At 37.2% G+C, this 24,526-nt stretch overlaps 4 protein-coding genes across 6 annotated transcripts; 2 read left to right on the top strand and 2 right to left on the bottom strand.

The window, feature by feature from the left end:
• LOC131783798 (uncharacterized) lies at nt 1-3,982 on the bottom strand. Its single transcript, XM_059100565.2, has 3 exons — nt 3,372-3,982; nt 1,549-1,893; nt 1-1,366 (listed from the first exon to the last, which is right to left on the bottom strand). Exons 1-3 carry the CDS (start codon nt 3,723-3,725, stop codon nt 884-886), a joined length of 1,182 nt encoding a protein of 393 aa, XP_058956548.2. The 5' UTR covers nt 3,726-3,982; the 3' UTR covers nt 1-883.
• Nucleotides 3,983-6,949: 2,967 nt separating this feature from the next.
• LOC131783800 (parkin coregulated gene protein homolog) lies at nt 6,950-8,398 on the bottom strand. Its single transcript, XM_059100569.2, has 3 exons — nt 8,239-8,398; nt 8,047-8,127; nt 6,950-7,912 (listed from the first exon to the last, which is right to left on the bottom strand). The coding sequence occupies exons 1-3, from the start codon at nt 8,311-8,313 to the stop codon at nt 7,295-7,297; spliced, it is 774 nt and encodes a 257-aa protein (XP_058956552.1). The 5' UTR covers nt 8,314-8,398; the 3' UTR covers nt 6,950-7,294.
• Nucleotides 8,399-8,564: 166 nt separating this feature from the next.
• Nucleotides 8,565-13,799, top strand: LOC131783799 (vacuolar protein sorting-associated protein VTA1 homolog). Of its 2 annotated transcripts, none has more exons than XM_059100568.2 (6): nt 8,565-8,679; nt 9,153-9,247; nt 10,194-10,327; nt 10,769-10,844; nt 11,719-12,054; nt 12,357-13,799. In XM_059100568.2, exons 1-6 carry the CDS (start codon nt 8,583-8,585, stop codon nt 12,555-12,557), a joined length of 939 nt encoding a protein of 312 aa, XP_058956551.2. In that variant the 5' UTR covers nt 8,565-8,582; the 3' UTR covers nt 12,558-13,799. The 2 variants fall into 2 exon arrangements, with proteins under 2 accessions (XP_058956551.2, XP_066027926.1); XM_066171829.1 differs by having other exon boundaries at nt 11,719-12,041; nt 12,356-13,799.
• A 752-nt stretch (nt 13,800-14,551) lies between these two features.
• On the top strand, nt 14,552-23,846 carry LOC131783819 (ralBP1-associated Eps domain-containing protein 1-like). 2 transcript variants are annotated; one of them, XM_059100594.2, is made up of 17 exons: nt 14,552-14,825; nt 15,820-15,918; nt 16,425-16,985; nt 17,422-17,614; nt 17,696-17,844; nt 18,089-18,152; nt 18,247-18,386; nt 19,168-19,253; nt 20,150-20,230; nt 20,377-21,181; nt 21,680-21,717; nt 21,833-22,069; nt 22,334-22,382; nt 22,496-22,563; nt 22,798-22,898; nt 23,191-23,296; nt 23,431-23,846. In XM_059100594.2, the coding sequence occupies exons 2-17, from the start codon at nt 15,822-15,824 to the stop codon at nt 23,500-23,502; spliced, it is 2,847 nt and encodes a 948-aa protein (XP_058956577.2). In that variant the 5' UTR covers nt 14,552-14,825; nt 15,820-15,821; the 3' UTR covers nt 23,503-23,846. The 2 variants fall into 2 exon arrangements, with proteins under 2 accessions (XP_058956577.2, XP_058956578.2); XM_059100595.2 differs by lacking the exon at nt 20,150-20,230.
• Nucleotides 23,847-24,526: the final 680 nt, after the last annotated feature.

A 24,526-nucleotide genomic window follows, 5' to 3' on the forward strand; every position in this document is an offset into this window, starting at 1 on the left:
AATAGTATATTTCTTTATTTCAATATCTGGCTCAGAATTTATCATTTTTAAAAATTATTTATCAATATCTTAGATGAATTTCAACGCTGGCTCAAGTATAATTTGTAGAGTGTGCTGATTGAATTCGAAGATGTAAAATAAAACTGGTCGACACTTACGGTAAAAACGAGAAAAAGTTTATTTTATACAATTTCTAACATCTAATTCTTATTCTCACACCTATTTCAAAATGCCACGCATCAAATGTATCACATAACGAACTAGCTAGAAACTATTTACAACACAAAAGCAGAACTAACAATAAGCATTAATGCAATTAATACTCAGAAGAGAACCACGTTACGAAATTAATCACATAGAACAAAAAATTAGAATGTTTTAGAATTCTAGACACACTTTTCATAACACAGAGGCTGACTGTTAATTTAAATAACTCCAAAATTATAGATAGTGGATGATATTGAATTCGTCATCAATGTTAACCGAGGGGTTTCAAGTTAACTATGTAATACAGCACTATTTCAATTAAATACGCCTTAATGGATCTATGCCTTAGCCATAGCCTTTCCTAGACACGTTTAATCTTTCTTTCAAGCTCCATTCAGAAATTGAATACATTTAGAACTGAATTTAAACCCTAGTGGTTTCAAAGACTCTTTCATTGATACATAACTGTTTGACCTTGATATCTGCTAGGGGGACACAATCATGTTAAAACCCTGAGGTTTCTCTTAACCTTGCTCCATCTACTATATATTTTTTTTTACACTGTCTCGTAACTTGAAGATTAAATTCATGACAAAAAAAAGTTGTTGACTGCCGGAGTCTGTCACCAAAAGCTAAGTAATGAGCCCCATCTAGTTTCTATTGTTTGGTCACCCTACTATTTGCCTCCGATCCAGAACTGAGTCGTATCTGCTGGGTTTGAGGTACAACGGAATTTGGGATTTGTACTAAAGTAATATCCAAAGTTGTCCTCGCTTGGAATGGCCACGTCTGTTTTTATCCCATCGAAATCACAGCCACAACTGGTACAGGAACTGTCTATATGGAAAGGGTAGCTTTCTTTCTTATACCATGTTGCCGTAGTGCAATTCAAACACTCATTTCCTCGAATGTTGACATATTCGTACGGTCGACAGGTCTGTATTTTTGTGGGTACGTCTCTGATGATGTCAAAGTCTTCAAGTGAGGCTCTCAGGTAATCTGTATATACGGTGCCATCTGTGTTGTATCGGCAAGTAGCTCTCCAGTGAGTCGAGTGATCTCTGAGCCAAAGGAGGTAAGGTCTCTCAATCAGGTAGGCCTGCCAATTTGGATCGTCACCGCTGATGGCTTGGTATTCGTCGTAAAACACGATATTCTGCTGTATAGTCAGTGCACGTAAATTAAAGTTAGTGACGACTTTCCATCGTTATCAAAACTGTTGCTTATGAAACAAGAAAATTATGGAAACAAAATGAGGACGAATGTATTTCGCATTCACCGCTGAATGTGCTTATCTCCAAGATTAAATATTTATGAAAAATTTAAAGAGAATGCAAATACCTGAAAGCGATGTTTGTTGGATAAACTAAAGGACTCAATCAGGTTCCAAGCGAGTCCAGGCTCTGAATCAAAATCACACAACACCTGGAAGGTTTGATTATTATCATTGTTAATTGTGTACAATCCAGAGGCGGTAGACCCGGCTGCTTCGTGATCCTGACAGCTTCTCTTCTGCTGAATCTCGCAGTGTTTCCCAACAAACGGTGCAGGACAGGAGCAGTTGTACCGAACACTGGTGGGTTCACAGATCTCGGTGCAGGTTCCTCCATTGAGACACGGATTGTTCCTGCAGCAGCCGTTGGTACACGTGACGTCATAAGCGCATGAAGAAATGATGCTTTGGGTCTTCAACAATAAATTGAACGAAAATTGATTTCATTAGATGAGTTTTACCGGTAAGAAAAAGGATCATACAATCCTACGTTTTTCCATATTCAATGCTCTTAGCCTTTGGAACGTAGCCAGGATTAAGAAATTTCCCGAACACATGACATCGGGCCCATCCCTTTTGAAATCACTGGTGATCCTTGTAATCTCATTGCCTCTCATTTGTGCGATTTATTCACGAATCGCACAATTTTTTGCTCTAAATCTCATCTTTTTCTTAGCCGATGAGGACGCTTTACTAAGATAAAACAAATAATTGCTTGTTTAAAAACAAACAATAAAAATGGCATGAAAATGAAAAACAAATTTGCAACTTTCTTCAATCAGCTCGCTACTAGATCAATAAAACATTTGTACCAAATAAAAAATCCTGCATGCGAGCGACTCAATTTTGCGATTTCAAAATGAATGTAATACTGAGTGGTAACTGAACTTCGTGGCGTGCAATTTTGATCTGAAATCATACCTATGATTTCAAACCACGCATATAATTTCAGACCGAATTGTACGTCACTCATAATAATCATACTCGTAGTTATCAAATCGGACTCCCACTGCGCGACCGTTCGATTTTGTTATTTACCCGTACGATTACAGACCGAATTGGACTCCACTTGGTCCTGTTACTATTCCTAATTATTTGAAAACGTTTTATTTAGGCGTTTTATGTCAGAACTCCTTTAGCTTTAGTTTTGGTGGATTTCAAACAGATAGTATAGCAATTTTTCGGATTTCTCGCTTGCCCTTTTATGACATTCATTGGATGGATATAAATAAGAGTAAACACCTGCAATCTAATTCAAACCGGTGGGCCGCTTTAATTTAATTATACTTGCTAGGTCATGGCACGATACAATCTGAAAGCAATAATCTTTTGCAGAAAGTATTTATTTTAATTGTTTTTTTGCAAGCATCAGAACTTTAGGAGCCTATAAGCCGAGTAAAGGTTATTCCCTTGAAAATAAGAAAATGGCTGAGAAATAGAATGCAAGTTTAAATTCAATCGTCCAACTTTTCGAACTGAAACGAATACTTCGTAAATAATCAATGTCGAAAAGGTTTATGCTAAATTTATTAATGAGAAAAAAAGTAGGATTTTCACCCGCAATATCTGACTGTTTACCTATAGCTAGGAGATTGTTTTTTAGTCAAATAATATGCGCCTAAAGTTTTTATTTAACGGGTATCGCCGATATATTCCTCGGCAAGTTACAAAGTTCACTGCATATCCTTTTCAGGAAATTTAATAATGAAACAGAGGATGGGGAAAACATAAAAGCCCTCTTATGAAGAGACAGATATAGTTTGAAATTTCAGTAGGAATTAAATTGACAAAATAAACTCATTTGGCCTATCCATCAGTGTGATTCTCTCAGTTTTCATCAATAAAAAAGGACGGTCCTTTGTACAGTTAATAAGCGCTACCCCATTCGTACCTTAACTTTACTGCGTTCCTTGCGTAAAGCAAAATATCTTGAGCCTGAAGACTTTACCAATGAACTTTTGCTGATGAAATGATTTCCTTCATTCAACTCGCAATACTTGGTGTCGTTCTGTGGATTTTCCTTGTAGTTTATCGACAAACATCGGCAGTCGCGTATGCACCACATATAACATTGAACTGGGTTTAACGTAATGAAATTGTGAAAAACATGGCCAGCAAACTCTCTGTCTTGCTCAGAATCTTGATGCACATTAAGAGAGATCTTCTGACAGGTTTCTGAAGGACAGTCTCCCTTAACTTCGAGAAAAAAAAGGAGGGAAATCAGAACCAACTCTGCAGCTGTCATATCTGTGTTATATATCTGCACCGCGTTAAGGCAATATTTTTACGGGACCCATTCGACGGAATCGTACGGATAGATATTGACAGGCGCTTTCACTGATTGGTTAGCGCTGATGAAATTACACCCTGTTGGCTGACGCCTCGAGTCTTCATTAAAAAAATCATTTATGATACGCAGCTGGAGAAGTAAGGAGGATCTACAAGTAAGCTGTTAGCAGTGTTCAATGGTTTTGTTTGGCATCTGATATAACAACCTTGTTTTGCTGGAGGCTCAACTATTTAAAAGCACTGTTTAGAATCAAATATTTCAGTTAGTTGGTTTTGACATCGAATGCAACTCTGTTTTTTTTTTTAGCAGTTAACGTCAGTAATGCATGGTAGTAATCAATCTTCGGATTTGTTTTTCTAGTGACTTCTGACATTTTTACTGAATACAAAGTGGTTTTTATTTCATTAAAAAATCCATTAAGCGCAAGGTTTAGTTAGCATAACATTTAGTGAATATATTTAATTCTCTCAGGCCGAGACCTACAGGGCAAGTGGATGATTCCTATCCCACCTGTCCTTTATCTTAGGAAGAGTAACTCATACCCCAACTTCTATGCACACATTTTTCTTAGTTTTAAAGTCTTGGCTACAGGGTCTTTTTTTCTTTCTTGTCTGATCGCCATTTTGTTAATGATTTTTTACCTAAAATCTTACTTAAACGTAAATTACCAAGGCAAAAAGCGTACCTTCACATTAATCGATATCCGGCCTCCACTGACTAACAATTTACTGCCTAACGATTCTGAATTGACTGCAAACGAAATCATTAGTTATAAGGCTAAAATAACTTACAAATGAAAAATAGTAAATACTTGCCGGTGGTGCATCAAAAAAACGTTTGCAAACCTTGTTTCGAATATTGACTTAAATAATTAAGTTGGTTAAGAACGCAGCAAATAAATCCCAGGAAATAGAACCGCGCGATATTATAGTTGCTGTTTCTTTCGATCAATGCCTGCCTATTTCCTTGCGAAATGTGTTTAAGGTCTAGAAATTCAGATTAAAGGTGATTAGAAATATGTCCCGGTAAAATTAACCATCAAATTCATTTAAGCATCAATGCAACCTGTTTTGACATTTACCACTGTTTCCTGAGCTGAAACGACATTTCAACCAGACTTACTGAGTGTAAAAGCATGTCTGTGTGCAAAAAACAAGTTTCTTCCATACAATTTCTTGCAGTAACTTGAACTCTGGTAGGCCTAACATTTTTCAAAACAATTTAAGTTCTGGAAAACATCTTAACTGTTTTCATAACATCATAAAAGCATAACATGGATGGAGCACTGAAAAATATTTCATTTTCATAACATCATAAAAGCATAACATGGATGAAGCACCGAAAAATATTGCATTACAAAAAATAGAAAAAGAGAAAAAGACCAGAACTTTGCCAATTTCTCCTGCTGAGTGAACTTAATTTGCACTAGTAATTGACATTGACACTTATATGACAGTGAACCTCAGCTTCCTTCAATATACCACAAGTTCAATATATTTTTTTCAAGACTGTAATACAAACACTATTCCCCTTGAATTTTGACCAATTTCACTCATTGCCAAAAATTCTCAAACACTAGGGAGAATATGATTCCCAGTTGTTAGCCCTGAAATATTAATTGTTTTTGCCCATTAGGGTGAAGAAGGTTCTCTACTGCTGTAACACATTAGCCTGGGACAATTTATTTAATATCTATTTACAAAATTCACCCTGAGGCAGGTGGGCATACAATAGAACCCTAGTTCTAGTAAACCCAGCAGGGAACCTTATAATGAATTAATAATAAATAAATTGAGTTAGCCTTGAAATAGAAATTCTTTCGCATCAGGGTGAAGAAGGTTTCTGCTGCTGTAACACATTAGGCTGGGACAATAATAAATTAACCAAGAACAAGAAGGACAAGAAATTTAGAGAATGGTCTTAGAAGAAAGCTGCTATTTATTTTTTTCTGATGAATCATACTCTCATGAAAAATCAAACCTGAATCAAGGAATGGTGGGTTGACAACTTGATACAGTTTTACCACTCAACCCTTTAATTCCAGATCCCAAGATCTGATTGTTAATTCTCCCCTCTAGCTGATACACATTTACTTTTAAATTGGTTACGAGAATTTGGTGTTCAATCAAGATAATATCTCATACCTGATAAGTTTGAGTTTTCTCACTTCCTGTTTGCTGGATAATGGATGATACTATAGGGAGAAGTTACATGTTAATCACTTCTGGGAGTTTAAGGGTTAAGAAATGTTCCACTGAGAACAGGGGTGATATAAAAAAGAATAAAAGCTGCCTTTTTATACCATAATTGACCATTAATGCACAAAACCTCCCTCACAGAAACTACTTTCTTTCATTTTGCGAGAGAAATATGAGTTCAGTTTTACTTGAAACATTATTCACAGTCCTATTTGAGTTGTTGTGCTTTAATTAAGTAACCATTCAAAACAGGTGGAACACAAAACAATACAAAACTTTGATTTTGGGAGAAATACAGTGATTCAAATTTACTTGAAACATTATCCTTAGTGTTTTTTTAGTGGTTTCACTCTAAGTGACCATTCAATACAGGTGGAAGACAGAACAATACAAAACTTTGATTGATTTTGGGAGAAATACAGTGATTCAAATTTACTCGAAACATTATCCTTAATGTTTTTCAAGTGGTTTCACTCTAAGTGACCATTCAATACAGGTGGAAGACAGAACAATACAAAACTTTGATTGATTTTGGGAGAAATACAGTGATTCAAATTTACTTGAAACATTATCCTTAATGTTTTTCAAGTGGTTTCACTCTAAGTGACCATTCAATACAGGTGGAAGACAATACACATATGCAGTTTACTCACTCAAAGGTGACCAGGACCACTTAATAGAGGAGGAAATTACAGTGATAAAGGGAAACAAATTCAGGACTTTGACAACCGACCTCTTAGCACAGGGTGACCACCTAATATAGTGCTTCCTTAGAGAGGTTCGACTGTATGTACATGTAATTGTTATTTGAATTTATCTCAAGAATTAAGAAACTATTCTTAAGGAACAAGTGCTTATGCCCTTGTGTTTTTGATTGATATATTAGCTAAAGGTTTTTAATGATCATTTGTCACCCTGGAATGCATATAAGGTGAGGCATTTCTGGGCATAATTAAATATAATAAATTCAAGCAGTCCAAATAAACTGATCGTAACATTTACTTCCTCAAAGAAAAAAATTCTTATACACGTATATGCGCCTGGAAGCCTACATGGTCAATCAAAAATGATAAAACTATTCTTTATGTACAATATGAGGTTCTGAAAGTATCGACAAGGTATTTATTAAGAATATATAACTGGTTGGAACATAATTAAACCAGGCAGTTACTAAAACAAAAAGAATACGTCAGTTGTAACATAAAGTTTCTAACAAAAAATATTGTATTTATAGGTAAATCTGATCATCCTTCAAAAATTCCTGAAATCGCTGGTGGACTATGTCCCACTAAATAAGCAAGGCGAAATGTCCAGAATTACTCAGAGTTAATTCAACATGCAAGATTCATAGGTTGGCACCATATATTTGATGTTGATAAACGCATCTGGACCTCCACGCCGCTCGAGTGCTTCGAGCGTTTCTTGAATCAGATCACCGACATTTTCTCTTTTCTGCTGGCTGTAATCAATTCCATCACCCGAATTGATATTCTTGTTCTTGAAGATGTTTAAGATCGGTAGAATTTGCCTGTAATAGGGGACAAGGGCTTCACCAATCATCTCACCGGCAACTACAAGATGCTGCAGAGCTTTAAGAGTGGTACAGATGACACTGAGTTTTCGCTTATTCAACGCTTTTTTGATCGGGATTATAAGCTGTGGAATAACTGCAAGAACTTTGTCTCCACCATGCTCCAACATATCGTGGACTCCTTGTCTGGCGAAAAATTCGTAAGGATGCGATGTTTCAGACAATCCCTCGACGAACAGCGGAAGGTAATGATGGTAATCGAGCCTTTCTATCTCGACCTTCCAGGCGATCTTGTTGCCCTTCGTATCATGCTCCAAAGCAATGGGAAAATCGCCTCGCTCATAACACCTTTTAAAACTAGTGCTTTCTGATGGCCTTTCTTTGAAAGCTCCTGCAACAGGAGGAGGAATAACCTAATAAAAAGAAAAGTAATAGCTTTAGGAACCCAAATGAAATACGTTATGTAGCTCTCGGTTTTAGGGCAGAGGGTCGCGTGGTTCTCTTTCTTATTTTGACTTACTAGAAGAAATAACATACATGTACTTACCAGCGCGTTCTCTAATCTTGACTTCGCTGAAAAGGGCTCGGCAATGATTGAAGCCTTCAATGCCACAACAGTTTTTTTCTCCTAAGTAAAGATTAGAAAAACTTCTTAATGTCTGACATTGATAACTTCGTAATAGACGAAGATTTTTTACACATTACAAATCGCCTAAAACAATACATAAACCATCCTTACTTTTTCTTCTTTCCGTCGTCTTGTCGTTCGCATTTTTGGATAATCCTGCGTTTGCTGCATCACATTTGCGTACATTTTAGAAATCACAAGACAAACTACCGAAGTAGATCGTAAAATGTTAGCATAAACTTTGAGCAACAGAAGAAATACTTGGCGACAAGATGTTTGCTTTCTCGTAGTTGCTATAGTTACCAGGAGCCTAAGTCTCCAAATAAGGAAGAAGAGGTCTTTTTTCCTTACGTTGGGGCTCCACAATGATTATAAAAATGGATCTTTTAAGTACCTTACTTAATTTTCGGAGCCCACGATCATCCTTAGCGGCTGTAGCTGTATAGGAAGTGAAAATGGCGGCGGTTGTCCCAGCCACTCTGAAAGCCATATCTCCATACCTTAAAACGGCCCAAGAGTACGATAAACGAGATGCTGTTGTGGCTTACTACTGTAAGTATGTTTGAAAAACATTTCGACTTCTCGGTAAGATTTTTTAAAGTTTTCGTAATTTTTTTTCTAAGCTTATCACAAATGCCCATCTGCTTGGAAAAAGCTGGAAAAAGTACTCACTAGTCATAAGCTTGCAGAATTTCAATGAAACAGTTGTTCGTAACAGAATTCTCAGTGTCCTAGTAAGAGAGACAGTGGATCTCTATTAAGAGCTTACGACTACCAGTGCTACCTGAGGTAAATAAAGAATAGACATGAAGCTTATTACAGCGGTCTTTTTTGAGGTAGACGTGAAGTAGAAAGATGTGTTTATTTTATGATGCAGGCTTGTTTGTCTTAAGAGGGACAATTGGCAACTATTGGACAAATCACATAAGCACGAAAAATTATACACCTTTCTGCGATTATCACAGAAATGTGTATAAGTTAAAAGGTAATTAAAACAAATAGAGGTATTGTATGTTTGTATTTAGGCCGCCTTCATGCAGTTCAGAAAGGTATCAAAATTGATAGTAAAAGCAGTGAGGGCAAATCATTCCTGTTGAAGCTAATGGACCAGCTTGAAAAGGTACAAAATATACTAAGATTATCAGTCAAGTTAATAAGTTACTTTGGTTTTGTTTTAGTGTGTTTTAGCTATTTTAAAATCAACTTGAATTCTATTTGAACCTACATTTTCACCCTCATGGATCTTCACTGTATCACTGATGGGTGCATTATCTTTTGCTACCAGTCTTGAACAATAAAATGTAACCCTTTTCAAGTGAATTACATGCTATGTTTCACAGTAGGTAGAGTGGCTAGGATCGAGTGATAAGAGTGTTTTGGGAGAGACTTGGAGCTCTAGCTTAAATTTTAAATTTGTCTCTTCCCATCTCTTTTCATATGGTATCCTCACCTATCCTCACATGTTTTTTTCAATCCTTTTACCTATGATCATGCTTTCCATGTCATTAGTTATAATTTATACATGTCAAGCTAGTAAAATAAAAACCAATCAATGGGCCACTTAAAATTTGGTTCAACTATGTGACATTGGTAGATATAACTATATTATTATTAATTATGACTATTTCTGGCTTTCATGTTCAGTTTCAAAATTTTGTTGTTTTGCTCTAAGGGTGTTTACCCTTACACAATCAATTTTGGTTCAAATTGTTACAAGAAAAGTTAAACTGCTTTTTGCCAACTCTAAAGAGGATACCTCTAACCTGTGAACTTGCTGTCATGTTATTTAACTCTTTGACTCCCAAGATCTGATTGTAAATTCTCCCCTCTAGCTGCTACACATGTCCTTGTAAATTGGTTACGAGAATTTGGTGTTTGATCAAGTTAACATCTTGTACCTGATGAGTTTGAGTATTCTCAATACCTGTTTGCTGGATAATGTATGGATATTATAAGGAGAAGTTACATGTTAATCACTTCTGGGAGTTAAATGGTTAAGGCCCTTACTTCTATTTCACATAATGTCTAGTCTTTCATTTTGAACCTTTTTTTTTTATTTCTCGTAGAGAAAGAAAGAGTTAATTGAGCAGGGTCATGAAGCTGTTTCTGATGATAATATTGCCAAGATTCACATAGAGGAGAAAGCTGTACAGTTATTTTTGTGGGCAGACACTGAAGACCGTGCTGCAAATTTTAATAAGTAGGTTGATTTTTTCTAAATATTTATTTGAAAAGAGCATTCAAAACATTTTGACATTTCATCATTTGTGTATGAGGGACTAGGTGAATGCTCATTAATATCTTTCTTAGCTGGGGCACTGCTTGTGTGTACCTGTATGTACTGTTGGATAGTGAGAAACCCTATTTGAGTAAAGTAGCTTGCTTATGAGCACTGCAGAGTCCTGTCTCCTAACCACTGGCTTTTCTGCATCTTTTACCTTGAAGCAACACGAGGTTTTATTAAATTAATGTTTTTTTTTTAACATTCTTATGTGTAGCTTTGAACCAAGACTTCATGACTTTGAGCTTTGTTGTCTGGTACAGTTGTAGCTGTGCAATGCTGAAATATGTTCTATCTACCAGTTTTTGTAACTCATTTTTATGCCAAGTGTTTTGAATGATCATTTGTGAATCTTTCCAGAAATGTTGTCAAGTCATTTTACACAGCCAGTCTTCTCTATGATGTTTTGGCACAGTTTGGAGAATTGTCGGAAGAGGTGAATGGAAGAGTTTACTTTTTAAAAATGTAATATAATGAACTAAATAAGCTTAGAATTATGTTAAACTAAGTGTCAAAGGTATTTTGCAATGCTTTGCTTTTGCTCTACGTCCCTGAACATGTAAATGGTCCAGAAACCAAGCTACTTTTTCAACAAATCCAATTCAAAATGAAAACCAATTGTAGTATGGTCATTTGCATTTTTCTATCCTAAAAGCAGTGTGCTTGTTTCTTTTTGTTGCACTCTCATTTAGGGTTGTCATCACAAAATCTAGTAGATAAATGATCTGGAATGAGAAGGTGGCTGAAATGAATAATGCTTGGGTAGCAAGCAGGTGTGTGGTAAAGCAACATGCAAAATGGCCTCACAGCTGGTGTGTTTCCATCACCTTCTGGCTTTCAATGACATCCCTGCTCATTGGCACATTGTGGTATTCTTCTATCCTCAGCTTGACTGTTCTGATTGCATTGGTTTCAGCTTTACAATGCTCAATTGAAATAAGCTCTATAGCAACTGAACTTGCTTTCATATTTTGAACAGGGGTTTTGATAAAAGCTACATTTTGGTAGTTATCCCCACTTGTAAGACCTGTCATTGCCCTCTGTTCAGCTTGTGAACAGGCTCTTGTCTTTGGGTTTTGCCTTATGACACAGCTGCCTTTTGCAACATCAGCAACCACTCATGGAAAAATTTATTGGAAACCCTGTTTGAAAGTTTGAAATGGTAAAGACCATGTCAAGAATAGTCCATGTAAACAGATTTTGAATTCAAACACAACATTATTTGTTTTTGCCTAAATTTCAGTAAGGATTCTGTTTGGGATTTTTTGCATCTTTCCTGGATTGTTGATAAGCGTTTTTTTACTACATAGGCATTGCATCACTGTAAATATGCTAAATGGAAGGCAGCTTACATTCACAAGTGTCTGAAAAGCGGAGAAACACCTATACCAGGTCCTGCTGGTGGAGATGATGAAAATCTGGGTGGGGAGGCTGAGGGAGGGATGGCGCCTTACCCTCCCTTAGGCCCTACCGACACACAGCAGCCTCCTTACCCTACCAATACACAGCAGCCTCCTTACCCTACCACCACAAGTGGAATACCAGGACAGTTTCCTTCTCAGCCATACCCTCCCGATCACACACATTTTCCAACACCACCTGCACAGCCGAGTGCACATCCGAGTGCACAGCCGAGTGCACAGCCGGTAAGTGTCTCACCAAGAGGAGTTTCAACTTCGCTGCCCACCTTTTTATGCCGATGACATGTTCAACTTGTCATGACATAAATTCGCGCTCTGCTCAAAAGAGTTAATTGAGTACATGTAATTTAGGGAAAAAATAAACCGAAAAAAAGAGGGCATTTTCTTTGATGACGGCAATTTTTTTCACCCAAGTTACTAAACATCTGAAGGCAGACACAAAAACCGATATGTTTAATCTCGCTCGCTAACAATAGTAATTAAACCATTTTTAAATTACTGATACTTTTAATCAATTTTTGTGTCAGTCTCCTACAGTCGCACCTGTCCACCCAGTGGTGCCACCAACTATACCGTCTTCGGCGACGCCGCCAACTAGCAGCTTATCTCCTGAGGATAACGAAAAGGCTCAGAAATATTGCCGCTTTGCCGCCAGTGCCTTACAATACGAGGACGTCCAAACAGCAGTCGAGAATTTGCACAAAGCACTGGCGTTGTTGCAGAAGTGACTTTTTTCGGTGGGTAATATGTCAGACGGCGAAATCTTAGCATTCTGTGTCATGAACCTAGGCACAAGAGAACAAAATTTTACTGCAATGTTTTGTGTGGAGTCTGATTGATTTGAAATATCAGGAGGCAGTAAAGAGAAACTGATCCGGACAATTTACAAGAGAAATATACTCTTTTGAGACTGAAGGAATACGCTGGCATCTGTAATTATTTTTAACCTAAGGATACTGTAAATGACTGCAGCTAGTAAGAATAATTTATATAATGGCCATCACTATGTGAGCCGTTCGACCCCGCGAGTGCTTTTATTGAAAATCATTTAACGAAAGTCCCGATATGAGGGCTGTGCGCTATGACGTGAGAAGGACTAATGACCCTACGCTCCTTGTCCCTTGTAATACAGGGGTAAAGTGTAATCAAATTATTATAGTACCAGAGTAAACTTGCAAAATTTTCTGGAGAAAAGACTCAATCTTTCACCTCAGTTTACTTATGGTTTTTCAAATGGATAACACATGAAACACTAGCGGACAACAGATGTTAAATTATTTGGTTTGTTTATAAATCGTAAGACAATTCTAAGCTTTCAGTAACCGTCCACAGAACAATAAACATTATTTTATTTCTATGATATGCACGCACGTCTAAATCACATGGTCTTTACATAAGGACCTTGCGTGACCTCGAGGCAAATATTCCCCCCGACCCATTTCAGTCAATAAGTGCATAATGTCATTGTTTCATGTTCTCACCCCATGGATTGGAAGAACAGAGACCCTTGGAATACATCGTGTCAAGAGACGGTCGTCAATAAGTGGTGCTTTCTTTTGGTTCACTCTCGTTTAAGAAGCGAATGTCGTTGAAGGCCGCTTTGCACAGTGGTCAACTCCCCGTAATGAAAGTCGATCCACCCAGCTTATCAAGAGATAGCATGAGACCAAATTGCCTTAAGTTTCGTGTCACGTCGAGCGAGTCTCCTCGGGGGCAAATCGACTACCTAATGAAATGGACTGTTACTACGATTTTCATCCTCTGTAATGAAGGGTCGTAATCGTCTTCTCTTGCACAGGGTGTACATTATTCTGCGGCAAATGTTCATAAACTTAATTAGTGTGTTCGTCAGCACACCTTAATGAAGCTTACTCTGTTTACTCTCAGTTTCACTTTTTCTTGCCTCAGTTTAAGGTCCGAATGAATCATGGGAAAAATAAGATGTGAAATAAAATACAGACTGTATCGGAGTTGTGTATTTTTAATGTTAAAATTTTTGACATGAATGAAAAATGAACCCGAAGAGATCAAGAACGAAAAAAAAACAAGAAAAACACTATATACATGATTTAAAGGAAAAACGATGATGAATAAAGATACAAATATGGATATGAAAATAGTAAACATTGCGAAGGCGGAAAGTGCAGCGTTCGTTGATGATGAAAAATCTTGGTAAAAACTCGCCGTATTAAGGGGTTATTGGTTAGTTTTCTTTCTGACGGCAGTCAAGATTCACGCCTCGTAGAAGCTACAGCCTGTCACCTGAAAGAGAAACGAAAAAAAAACGCCCCTCGAAAAGCCGTCCACGCCTATGAAATTGATAATGCGACCGAATCGAAACCGAAACCGAAATCCTCATTTGACTCGATTCCACTCATGAAAGGGCACACAGCTTCTCTTCAAAGGGAATTCAGTCGAGGTCTATTCATGGTCGCCCCCTAACTGCTGCCGGATATTCGAGTTCGTTTTATCCTAATCCATCACTTACTTATTTACTCTTCTGCTCGGTAGTCGTGAATTGCCCAAGGACGGGAATATTTTTCCTTTTAAAAAGAGGAATGAAAATCAAGCGCTAATTACCACTCAAAAGGGTCCTCAGCTGTCGGAGGTAAACCTCTTCAGAATGGCTGAAAAGGTGAACCGGAAGTGATTTAGCATAGCTGATTCTCTGCCTCGTTGTCATCCGGGAGTGTCTGGGAGTGCATATTTTGGCACGTGACTATGTTCCAATATGGCCGCAGATTTCCACTCCTCAGTTAAGGAAATTGGTGATTTTGTGAAATATTTGGTTTATTAAAGCTCCTAATTCAATCACACAAGAGGCCTACGGTAGGAAAATGTTAATTGGCTCACAATGATTGACTTTTTGGCCCTTTCGAAGAATTTCCGTCTTTTACTGAAAGCGAAATCCACGACGACTTGCTGAAGAGGATATCGAAGTTGATCGCAAACTGGATGAAAACCTAATTCCTTCGCACATAATTGACTTTTTAAAGGTAAGAACGTAGTAAATGTGACATTTAGAGCTTTTCGGATTGTTTACGCGGATTATGTAGCTTAAATTACATAAATTTGACCACTGAAAGGTGAAGTCGCGTGTTTGATAACAAAAATCTTGACTTACATGTTCCACTTTGGTAGGTATCAGATAGTATTCTAAGTGCAATTTCTTAGTCGTAAATGTAAGGCTTGAATTCAAACAATATTATTTTGTTCTCAGTCAATAAACAGGCCTTGATTCATCTTATTTCATTCCATTGTTACTTCAAGAACTTTTGTCAGCGGTGTACAGTTCATGCTACTCGACAGAGCATATCTATTTTTTGCTAAATTTAGTAGTTCCTGTTTGAAACTTTGTGAATTAAGAGTCTCATAGAGTTTAAGGAAAATTTCCTAATCGTTTAAATTAAACGACACATGTACTGTTCCTTTTTAAAACTGAAAGTATTCAACTTAAAAGTGTTAAATACCTGGCTATTTAATTTCACTCGCTGTATTGGTTTATGTATTGCTTTATGTGTCAATCTGAGTACTACCCCAACATGTCTAACTCGAATAAGTATGCTTTTGACATTGCTGATGTCGGAAGTTACTGCTGAAATCACTCATCTGTACACTTGAAAATGCATTTAGCATTTTACTGGTAAATTTAATAGTTAAATGCTGAAATAAAAACATCCTTGAACTTGTATTTGTTACATTGGCAATATATACCAAGAATATTGATAACAGAAATGCAATACATGTTGATTTTTTCTTTTCAAAACAGCTGCATAGTAGGAAGCCCTCAAAGGCTGTTCATAACTTCTCTATGACTTGGTAACCTTGTGTAAAATTGTACACTAACATTCCACTCAATTGAAATGTATTTCCCATCAGTAAAAGCAGTTTGTCAGTCAAATAGATGCCTTCTTATACACAAGAAAGCTGAAGTATAATATTGCTTTATGTAAACACTGTTTGGCACTTCATTTCATCCACGATTTATAGATATGAACCGCACTTTGCTTGTTGAAGAAGGAGATGATGAAGTTGCCAATAGACAAGATAAGAAAAAGAGAGAAAAAGAAAAGTTTGTAGAATCAGCAGGTACTTTACAAGACAGTGTGTATTGTTTAACAAAAAGTTTTCAGTATCATGTTATAGTTTATGCTTAACCATTTACACCCTAACATCAGTATGCACATTCTCCCTACTGTCCTCAGTACATTTCTTAAGGTCCTGACATGGAGAATTTGCGAACAATCAAGAGCCTCTTTAATTGTTGATCATTTCTTTTGTTCATGTGTCTTTAATGATTGATTCTGGGTGATATTGTCAGGAGAAATTAGATGCTATCACTCTTAGGAGAAAAAGGCTTGATGGATGCATATTATGGCAAAGCTCTTGAACCTCATGTTGTCTTAATTTTGGGCTAAGTTTCTCTGCATACACTTGTATCCTGAAATTTACTAGAGTACTGGCATATCACCCTAATTGCCGTATTCCTAGCAGTACTTTTCTCTTAAAAAGTACACTTTGGAAAACATCATACTGGATTACCATCCTGATTGGTACAAAGCTAAGAAACAATTTTTTTTCTATTTGCAAAACAGACAAAAAGAAAAAAATGACTTTTAAGAAAGCAGATGGTAAGAAAGATGTACACCATAACAGTTCAATAACAGGCTCATCTAAAGTACAGCCAGCTGAAATGGTTGATATGGCTGCAGTGAATCCTGATCCCGATGGTATAACATCACCAGTGGGATCCCCAGCAGTTACTGTTCCAGGAACAGGTGTTTATCCAGGAAACATTGTAATTCCACCACCACCCAGATCTACAGCAATCCAACAAGTTCCCTCACAACACTTGCAGCAGAGAGGAAACTGGCCACAGCAGTCACAACAGCAAATGCCTGCTGTCTATATGGTACCTGCACAGCAAGCTCACTTTATCACAACACCCTTCCAGTCCCCAGGACCCCCACCTCAGCAAATATCAGGACAATTTGTTACGCAATCATACCAGCAAGGTCATTATGCCGGGGCACAATATCACCAGACTATCCCTGTTGGACCTCCTGTTCAAGGTGTTGTGTACAGTGGTCAAGTAATTGCAGGATCTCACCATGGCAATGTGCTTGCAAGAACTCAGTCCCTACCTGTTTCTACAGGTAAATTACACATATTGTCAGTATTTTTTCCATCTTATCATTGTTCCAAATTATAATATTTATAAAATTACAGATATTTTTAAATAAACTTTATTGTTTTGGTTAGGTGAACAGATACAGAGTTCAGGGCAGCCTGGTTGGGCAGTGAAACCCCCAGCAAGTCCTCCACCCCTAAATAATGCAGTAATAACTTACTGTAATAATTTGCCCTCAGATCATGAAAGTCCAAGGTTAATAAATTATATTCTCACACAGTGTGAGCATATGATCATAAAATTATTAATCAATGATTATGGTCAGATGAAGATTAGGAATGGTTTTTAGTTATCACTTATTAGTTGTTATTATGTTCTTCATCAAAAAACTTGTATTATGTATTCACAAGTTACAAATAATTTGTTTTCAATTAGTTCTCAATCATACTACTCATTTTCAGGGACGTGGATGCAAGACAAAAATAATGCAAATACAACAAACAATACACAGTGGGCAGCATTCCCTCCAAGTGCTTCTCTTCAACAAATAACTGTGGTCAATGAACTGGATGAAGAACACAGCTCCAGTGATGAAGATGTTGATCGCAGCAGTTCTCCTGAGCTTGCGGGTGAAGAGGGTGAAGTTCTCCTTAGGTATGTTTTGTACTACATTGTACTACATTGTACATTGTACATTGTACTACATGATTTTTAAAGTTATATTTCCTCCTTCAGAGCTCCATCACTGGCGAGTTTTGCAGAAAGTGTCAGCAGCATTGAAGAGGAATCAGAAGATAATGTGTGGTGCATTTTGCCTGATCAAAGAGAATATTACACAAAACAGTTTCTAAGACTGCAACCAGCTATAGATGGTGTTGTGAAAGGTAACAACAGAATTATTAATAATCCTGTTCACTTTTGTCAACAATTTTGGGAAATAACATTATATGCAGTCAATGACTTGCCCTATAGGAAGGGAAGGGCTGATTCAGATTGGTAATTTTATGCACATCTTTTGCTTAACAGTGAATGGCTGTCATGACAATGGTCTTGTTAATGTATAATTGTGTTAATAGTAATGTTACCTTTGTGAGCACAATTTGTTAATTTTTTATCTTGGCATTGTAGGACCAAGAGCAAGGGATTTTTTCATGAAATCTGGCTTACCAGTGGAGGTGCTATCCAAAATATGGTATGCAACAATGAATTGTTGGCAGTTGATCCATATTTTCTGGGATGGTATGGCAGTTATGTGAATTTATGATTTTCTTGTGTACTCTTTTAAGGCACTTGTCAGACCTCAATAAGGACAATGCTTTGAATTTGGATGAGTTCTGCATAGCAATGCATCTTGTTGTAGCTATGCGACATGGCCTGGAACTGCCACTGACCTTACCTACTGTCTTGTTACCAGAAAAGAGTGAAGGTACATATGGCATTCTCTGTGCTATTGCAAAACTTAATGGTTATGAGCTGATATTAAATGTGGGTGATTGTGTGGTTTCCAAACACCTCACTGTAAAATATGAACTGGCATTGAATGAGTTACTAATTTCCAGAATTCAGAAGACTAATGAGATTTACTCATGGAGACAATTTCAAGAGGTGCCAGGAAAATGTGTACAACAATGATAAGTTTTGGAATCATAAATATCAAGGATTTTTTATTATTTTTTTTTTTTTTACCTTGAGATGAAGAATCTTCTTTAATAACCTTCATCAAAAGTGCTACTTTGAAATTAAAAATTCTAGTGATTTAAAAAAAAACACTATAATTAAATTGAAAAATTAAAATGCAAATCCAAGACAAGATTTCTAAGTTCAAAATGCGCTGATCACATTTTGATTGAAAAGAAAACAGAGTTGAAATAGGTAAAATGTCACAGTGTAAAAGAATGAGCTCCATTCTGTTCAGTGGTCAAAATTATCAAATTGAAGTAAGTATCCAAAATTGTTGTTTATTAAGCTGTAAAAAAGTGGAACCTTTATTGGGATAGGGAAAATAATTTGCCTGCTATTTTAGTTTGAATGAAACTGCTACATTTCCAAAGGGGCAGAGACAAGGAAAACTGAAGGTGATTTTTGATAGACTGGTAGTTTTTCCTTCTCAATTGACCTGCATTCTTTAATGCACTGGGAAAGGAAAGTTTTGTCAAAAGTCACTTTGTGCTTTATTCTGCATATCCCTTTTTCATGACAATTTCTAGTGGATATGTGTCCAATTGATGTGCCACCTCAAACAGATGAAGGTGAAGAACCAGAGAGTATAAGAAGGAATGTTTCCTCACCAGAGGTACATCATTGTTAGTACTGTTAGAAATGATCACACCTAGGATAGATTACTAACTGTGACACCTGCATGTAAGTTACACCTTGCAATTTGGCACTTTTATAATTAAAAATATTTAGGCAAGAAGGAAATTATCTCTTTTTGTTGGTGTAATCCCCTGTGGGAGTCAGAAGGAAGAGAAAAATATTTTGATGCCTCTTGAACTCTTAGTTCATAGCATGTCAGGATCATATATCTCTTATTGATTTCTATTGACATCTGTAATGAATTACTATTAGTTTTCATCATCCTTAAAACCCCTTGGGAAAAAGTTTTGATGAACTCTTCTGGAAAGAAATTTGTAAAGGCAAACATGGGTGTGCTGTGGTTGAATTTTAGATGTCTCTTGCTTGAGGCAGAATTGGAATGTAAGATTATGTGGAGAAATTTGTCTGTTTACTTGTTAAATGATAGCACTATATTATATATGTTTAATTTTGTTGACATCATTTTTGATATGGAAAGTTTGTCTGTGGTATTGTCTATGTCACATTGTTTGCACAGAAAACTTTTTGATTGGGTGCCAAGAAATCAGAAATAAAGTAAACACTGTTGCAATTCAGGAAAAAAATCATCATACTCATACTCCCAAAGACTGGCTTAACACACTGTCGGAAAACTAAGGCCTGATTTGCTTTAGTTTTTCAGCAAATTGTAGGGAAGGATGGCAAAAGTTTTGCAGACTAGTCATAGCACATGGTGAATTAAATGCAAGGCCTTTCTGGTTGATTTTTCACTCAATCAAACATTTCTCTAAAGAAATTATCCGTGTTTGCACTAACAGTTGCAATGTACAGTGATTAATGATGTTTTTGTTAGTATGCACTGTACCCATTATTTTGCACTATCTGTCTGCACAGCACTGGTTACGTTTTAGTGGTTCCTCTGGAAGCACTGCACAGCACACTAAGTTTAACAACTTGCCTATGAGGAGGAAAGCAGTGAGTAAACTTAAACATTGTGAAAACTAAAAAATGTTCTAAGTTGTAGTTTATTTCGTTAGTTTTTAATTTTTAAAGTTTGCTCTTTGCTTGAAAGTGCACAATGGGCTGTACTTTTATGTTGGTGTTATGTTAATTTTTGGTAGCTGTCAGTTGTTCAAGCCTCACCATCACACGGTGCCCTCAAGGAAAGTGAGGACAGTGCTGGAAGACCCAGGTCACTGTCAGATCCAGCTTCTGTTGAGGATGCTTCAACAGATGGCCAATCAAGCAAAATAATCAACCTTGGTAATCCTGTGAGCCCTCTTCAAGTCAACATGCCAAGTACGCCTGCTCAGCAAGGTGATGTGCCACACACTGGACCTCTTAGTCCCACCCACGTTACAGCAGAGATAGAGATAGCACGACCAAGAGCAGCAGTCAAACCTAGCCTTCTTGATGCCCTTCCAGGGCAGCTGCTCCCCCCTCCATCTGGAAAACAAGCCCGTGATGGCTGGACACCCACTAATAAATTTATTTATCAGGCATCACCTCGTCAAAAAGATTCTAGCTCCCCTGAACCTTCCGAATCACCTCCCTCTTCACCTGAAGAAGACACTCCTACTTCACCACTTTCCCCTGAGGGAATGAGGACACCTTCACCTCCTCCTCTGGCACAGGAGGAACAGGAAGAGGAAGAACCTAAGGAGGAAGCTGGAAAGGAAGAAGTAGTCTATCGAGTGAATAGGAGAAGCGGTGAGAGGCCGAGGTCGACTGGAGATGTGAAACTTAATACTAAAAGTGATTCTGGTTTAGTGACAACACCAGTCGAAAAAGAGGGTCAGAGTTCTGTGTCTTCAGAAGGAAAGAAAGATCCACCTCCCCCACCCCCTAGGAACAAGAAAGGTCATTCAAGATCTTCTTCGTTGGATCTCAATAAGCTCTTTGCTACGAAAGCCAAGGAAAATAGAGGTATAGAAATTAATTCCTGTCTGCTAGCGTCTCAGTAGAAATGTCTTGCTTTGTTGTTTATCATCATTCTGTAAATACTGCATTTTTTACTGTGCAAGGACCTTAAAATTTAGAGCTCCTTGGCATTCCTTATCCCACGCTTTGTTGAGGTAATAAATGCTTGATGAAACGTTTGGATCAGTTTCAAACGCCACAGTCGCTCAGTTTATACAATACTCTACTTCGCGGTATGTGGAACATTTTATTACTTCTGTCTAGTCCAGCGATATTCGATACGTGTTTTGTGCTACTGTTAGAAATATGTTATACCGATAACGTTTTACATTTTTAAATTGAAAGCCTCTCTGTTCACAAGCTTTAGTAATGACATCGTTCCAATTTATAGCGACCGTGAACAGACCTACGGAATGTTCTTTCTTTAATCTGCATATTTTGACATTTCCGTGGTATCAGAATTTCTCGAGTTATCAGCTCAATATTTTTCTTATTATTTTATAGGAACACCACCATCACCGTCGTCAAGCTTTTCCAGTCAGGTGCGTGAATACGGTTTTGATCAAACTGGCAAAATTACAGCAAGCTTGGTTAAAAAGTAGCTTAAATATTCCATGCGTCAAATACATGGTTTCAAAAATAGTTCTGTATTTTCAGACGAGTGACAGTGCAGCGCCAGCAAAGAGCGAACCTAACACACCCAGACACAGAAAAGAGAATAGTGCCGAACAAGAGAAAGTTGTAGCCGACCAGGAAAAAGTAGAGAAACAGGAAGATTTTGCTGACTTCAGCAGATTTGAAAGTTTTGTGGAAGCACAGGAAGGCGAAGGCACACGTGGTTCATCCACTCGCCCCGGGATTCATAGGCGATCATTTTCACTCGACCACTCACATGTAAGGGTTTAAGATTTTCGTTTATCCCTGTTTCATATTTCTCACTGAGATACGCGCACTTTTGTGTGAGCTTTGTTAAATGCGTTACCGTAGTTACCTCTATTGCTGAAGGTCAACTGCCAAAAGGCAGCATGCTGGGCAATGGAAAGCAGCGACTGAATTTAACATCTGCTTATGAAATAAACTTTAACAAGGTCACGCCGAGAATTTTCTTTTAATGTTGAAGATAAGAAGATTTCTTTTTGTTTACATTCCTTGCCCTAGGAGTTAGGGTGGTCTCGGTCAACTCCTGCTCAGAAGGCTTCAAATGAAGGTGAGGCATGAAGAAGCTTTGGCTTAAGAATTTTTGCAATGTGTATTCCGTTATTTTGGTTTAAGAAGAACACTTGCTATGTGTCACTTACTCTTAGTTCTTCTGTTCTTTAGGAGTCACGACAGCAGCAAGCAGACCAACTCACGCCCAGGAGGCCTTACCACGGCCAGTTCCGAAGTTGGTACGTGTCATTTAATCTACTATTATTGCAAAAGGTGATGTGAAGTTAGATTAGATCTCAGTAGGCATGGGGAGGTCTGCTTCTAAAAGTAGCTGCCCAAGTCTCAGACTGCGCATCCTAGCACCTAAAGTTTGTAGCCACACTTCAATTTCACTTCATTCTTTCACTCCATTTCTAACTCACCAAGATGTCAATAACTGTGTTCTGTTTTTCCTCTTTAACCGCCATCTTCAGAAACCTCCAAGTCCTCCAACATTAAAACAAGGAAGAAGAGTAGACAAAGATGGAGAAAAAGAGAGAAAACTTAAAACGGAACCGCCAAAAGTTGTAGTAAGGTAAAACTTTGTCCGTCTTCTACTAACACAGTCATGAATGGTACCTATAAATTAATCATGTTAAGCATTTAATTTATTTATCAGCTCATTAGTATGACATGCCCTCGTCCATTCCCCACAAAGGAGATTACGCGACGTACTTTTATAGCCAATTTACAGTGGCCTCGTAGTTCAAAGGAAGGAATAATAAGTTATAGTTTTCGGCGAAATCCCTTTTTTCATGTGAAGTATCGATTAACCGTCGAACCTTTGATACTATTGCTTGCATTTGACCTTTTTCTCTTCTTCGTAGGCCACTAACCAAGGAAGACAAATTAAATTCGAGAATAAATGATTTGAAAGAAAAGAATGCTGTGCTATCTAAAGTTAACAGTGAACTTCAAGAGGAATTGAAAACGGTAGGATTATGATGAGTATTTCCGACGACCACTATATAATAAGACTGAGCATTTCTCTCAGTAGTCTTTGTCTTGAATTCTTTCGAGAAATATCTCTCGCTCATCATGAGTTTCCCTTTTTGTTTTCTTCATAGATGATGGAAAATCGAGCAACACTGGAGCTTAAACTTGGAAAGCTCAAATCAGATTCAACGCAAAAGGGATGAAAACGCGAATAAATGAAACGAAGAACGATACTACCAAAAAAGATTTTATCCTCCTGCAATGTTAAATAAACGAAAAAATTTTTTTCGAATTAACAGCATTGCTGATATGTATATTTTCTTGACATTTCCATGTTCAGAATAACTAAAACCAACTTCCACCCTTCTGCTAATTACATTTTAATGCATTACTTTTTTTTATCTTGCTTTTAGATACGAACCGGTAAGTTAAGAATTTTCTCTATAAGCCACATTCTAAAGAATTATATTATATATAAGAAAATCTAAAAAAAAAATATCATTGCGATACATAATGGTAGAATTTCCAAGAGATGATTAAAGATTAGAATCATTTTGAAAACTGTTTCAACTCATTTCATCTGTATTCGAAACATTTCGGCACTTGTGCCTTGTTCAGCGAGCCAACATCATCCTTCAGGCTGTCCGAGCCACATTGCATTATAGGAGTCACATAGAAACAGCAGCCATTAAGTCACGGTGTTTGAAAATGTGCAAGTATTTTGGTATAGCTCAAAATAGAATATTATATCAACGAAATACCAACGAAATACCCGTATAAGATATTAAGCTTTTTAATCCAAAAGTCTTAGGTTTCCTTTTACATTTTTCTGTGAACTTTTCAATATTTTACTATTCTACTGCAGACTCGAGGAAGCTGCAGTAACCGAGCCAGATATGGCACTACTAGCACGAAGACCGCAATCTTACGTAGCAACTGGCATTTTTTTTTTTTTCGGTGTTTCTGCTCTTCGTATCTTCATTTTAAATTTTTTTGCTTTATCTTGTTATGGTTCTGGCTAAAAAATAAACAATCACGGCGGAATTATGATTTGCGTAAGCCACTTTCTTGTCTGGAAGAGCTACGTCGCAGTTCGTGTCTATTGGAAAATTCATCTTTTAAAGACATTCTCGTTCCCTTTTTAACTTGTTCGCATCTCCTGAATGTTCACCTATTTTGGGAGATGATTTTCAAGATTGCCTTTAATTTTGAAGCAAGTTACTCCAA

The sequence above is a fragment of the Pocillopora verrucosa genome, chromosome 9 (assembly GCF_036669915.1).
Source record: "Pocillopora verrucosa isolate sample1 chromosome 9, ASM3666991v2, whole genome shotgun sequence".
Taxonomy (NCBI): domain Eukaryota; kingdom Metazoa; phylum Cnidaria; class Anthozoa; order Scleractinia; family Pocilloporidae; genus Pocillopora; species Pocillopora verrucosa.

Excerpts from the sequence above, each read along its gene's own strand:
- LOC131783798 (XM_059100565.2), bottom strand. The coding sequence starts at position 3,725 with ATGACAGCTGCAGAGTTGGTTCTGATTTCCCTCCTTTTTTTTCTCGAA. Across the intron at positions 1,894-3,371 it reads AGGAACGCAGTAAAGTTAAG|ACCCAAAGCATCATTTCTTC; the intron begins GTACGAATGGGG and ends TTATTGTTGAAG. Across the intron at positions 1,367-1,548 it reads CCAACAAACATCGCTTTCAG|CAGAATATCGTGTTTTACGA; the intron begins GTATTTGCATTC and ends CTGACTATACAG.
- LOC131783819 (XM_059100594.2), top strand. The coding sequence starts at position 15,822 with ATGAACCGCACTTTGCTTGTTGAAGAAGGAGATGATGAAGTTGCCAAT. Across the intron at positions 21,718-21,832 it reads CGTCAAGCTTTTCCAGTCAG|ACGAGTGACAGTGCAGCGCC; the intron begins GTGCGTGAATAC and ends CTGTATTTTCAG. Across the intron at positions 22,070-22,333 it reads TTTCACTCGACCACTCACAT|GAGTTAGGGTGGTCTCGGTC; the intron begins GTAAGGGTTTAA and ends TCCTTGCCCTAG.
- LOC131783799 (XM_059100568.2), top strand. The coding sequence starts at position 8,583 with ATGGCGGCGGTTGTCCCAGCCACTCTGAAAGCCATATCTCCATACCTT. Across the intron at positions 8,680-9,152 it reads TGCTGTTGTGGCTTACTACT|GCCGCCTTCATGCAGTTCAG; the intron begins GTAAGTATGTTT and ends GTTTGTATTTAG. Across the intron at positions 9,248-10,193 it reads TAATGGACCAGCTTGAAAAG|AGAAAGAAAGAGTTAATTGA; the intron begins GTACAAAATATA and ends TATTTCTCGTAG.
- LOC131783800 (XM_059100569.2), bottom strand. The coding sequence starts at position 8,313 with ATGTACGCAAATGTGATGCAGCAAACGCAGGATTATCCAAAAATGCGA. Across the intron at positions 8,128-8,238 it reads GACGACGGAAAGAAGAAAAA|GAGAAAAAAACTGTTGTGGC; the intron begins GTAAGGATGGTT and ends ATCTTTACTTAG. Across the intron at positions 7,913-8,046 it reads CAAGATTAGAGAACGCGCTG|GTTATTCCTCCTCCTGTTGC; the intron begins GTAAGTACATGT and ends TCTTTTTATTAG.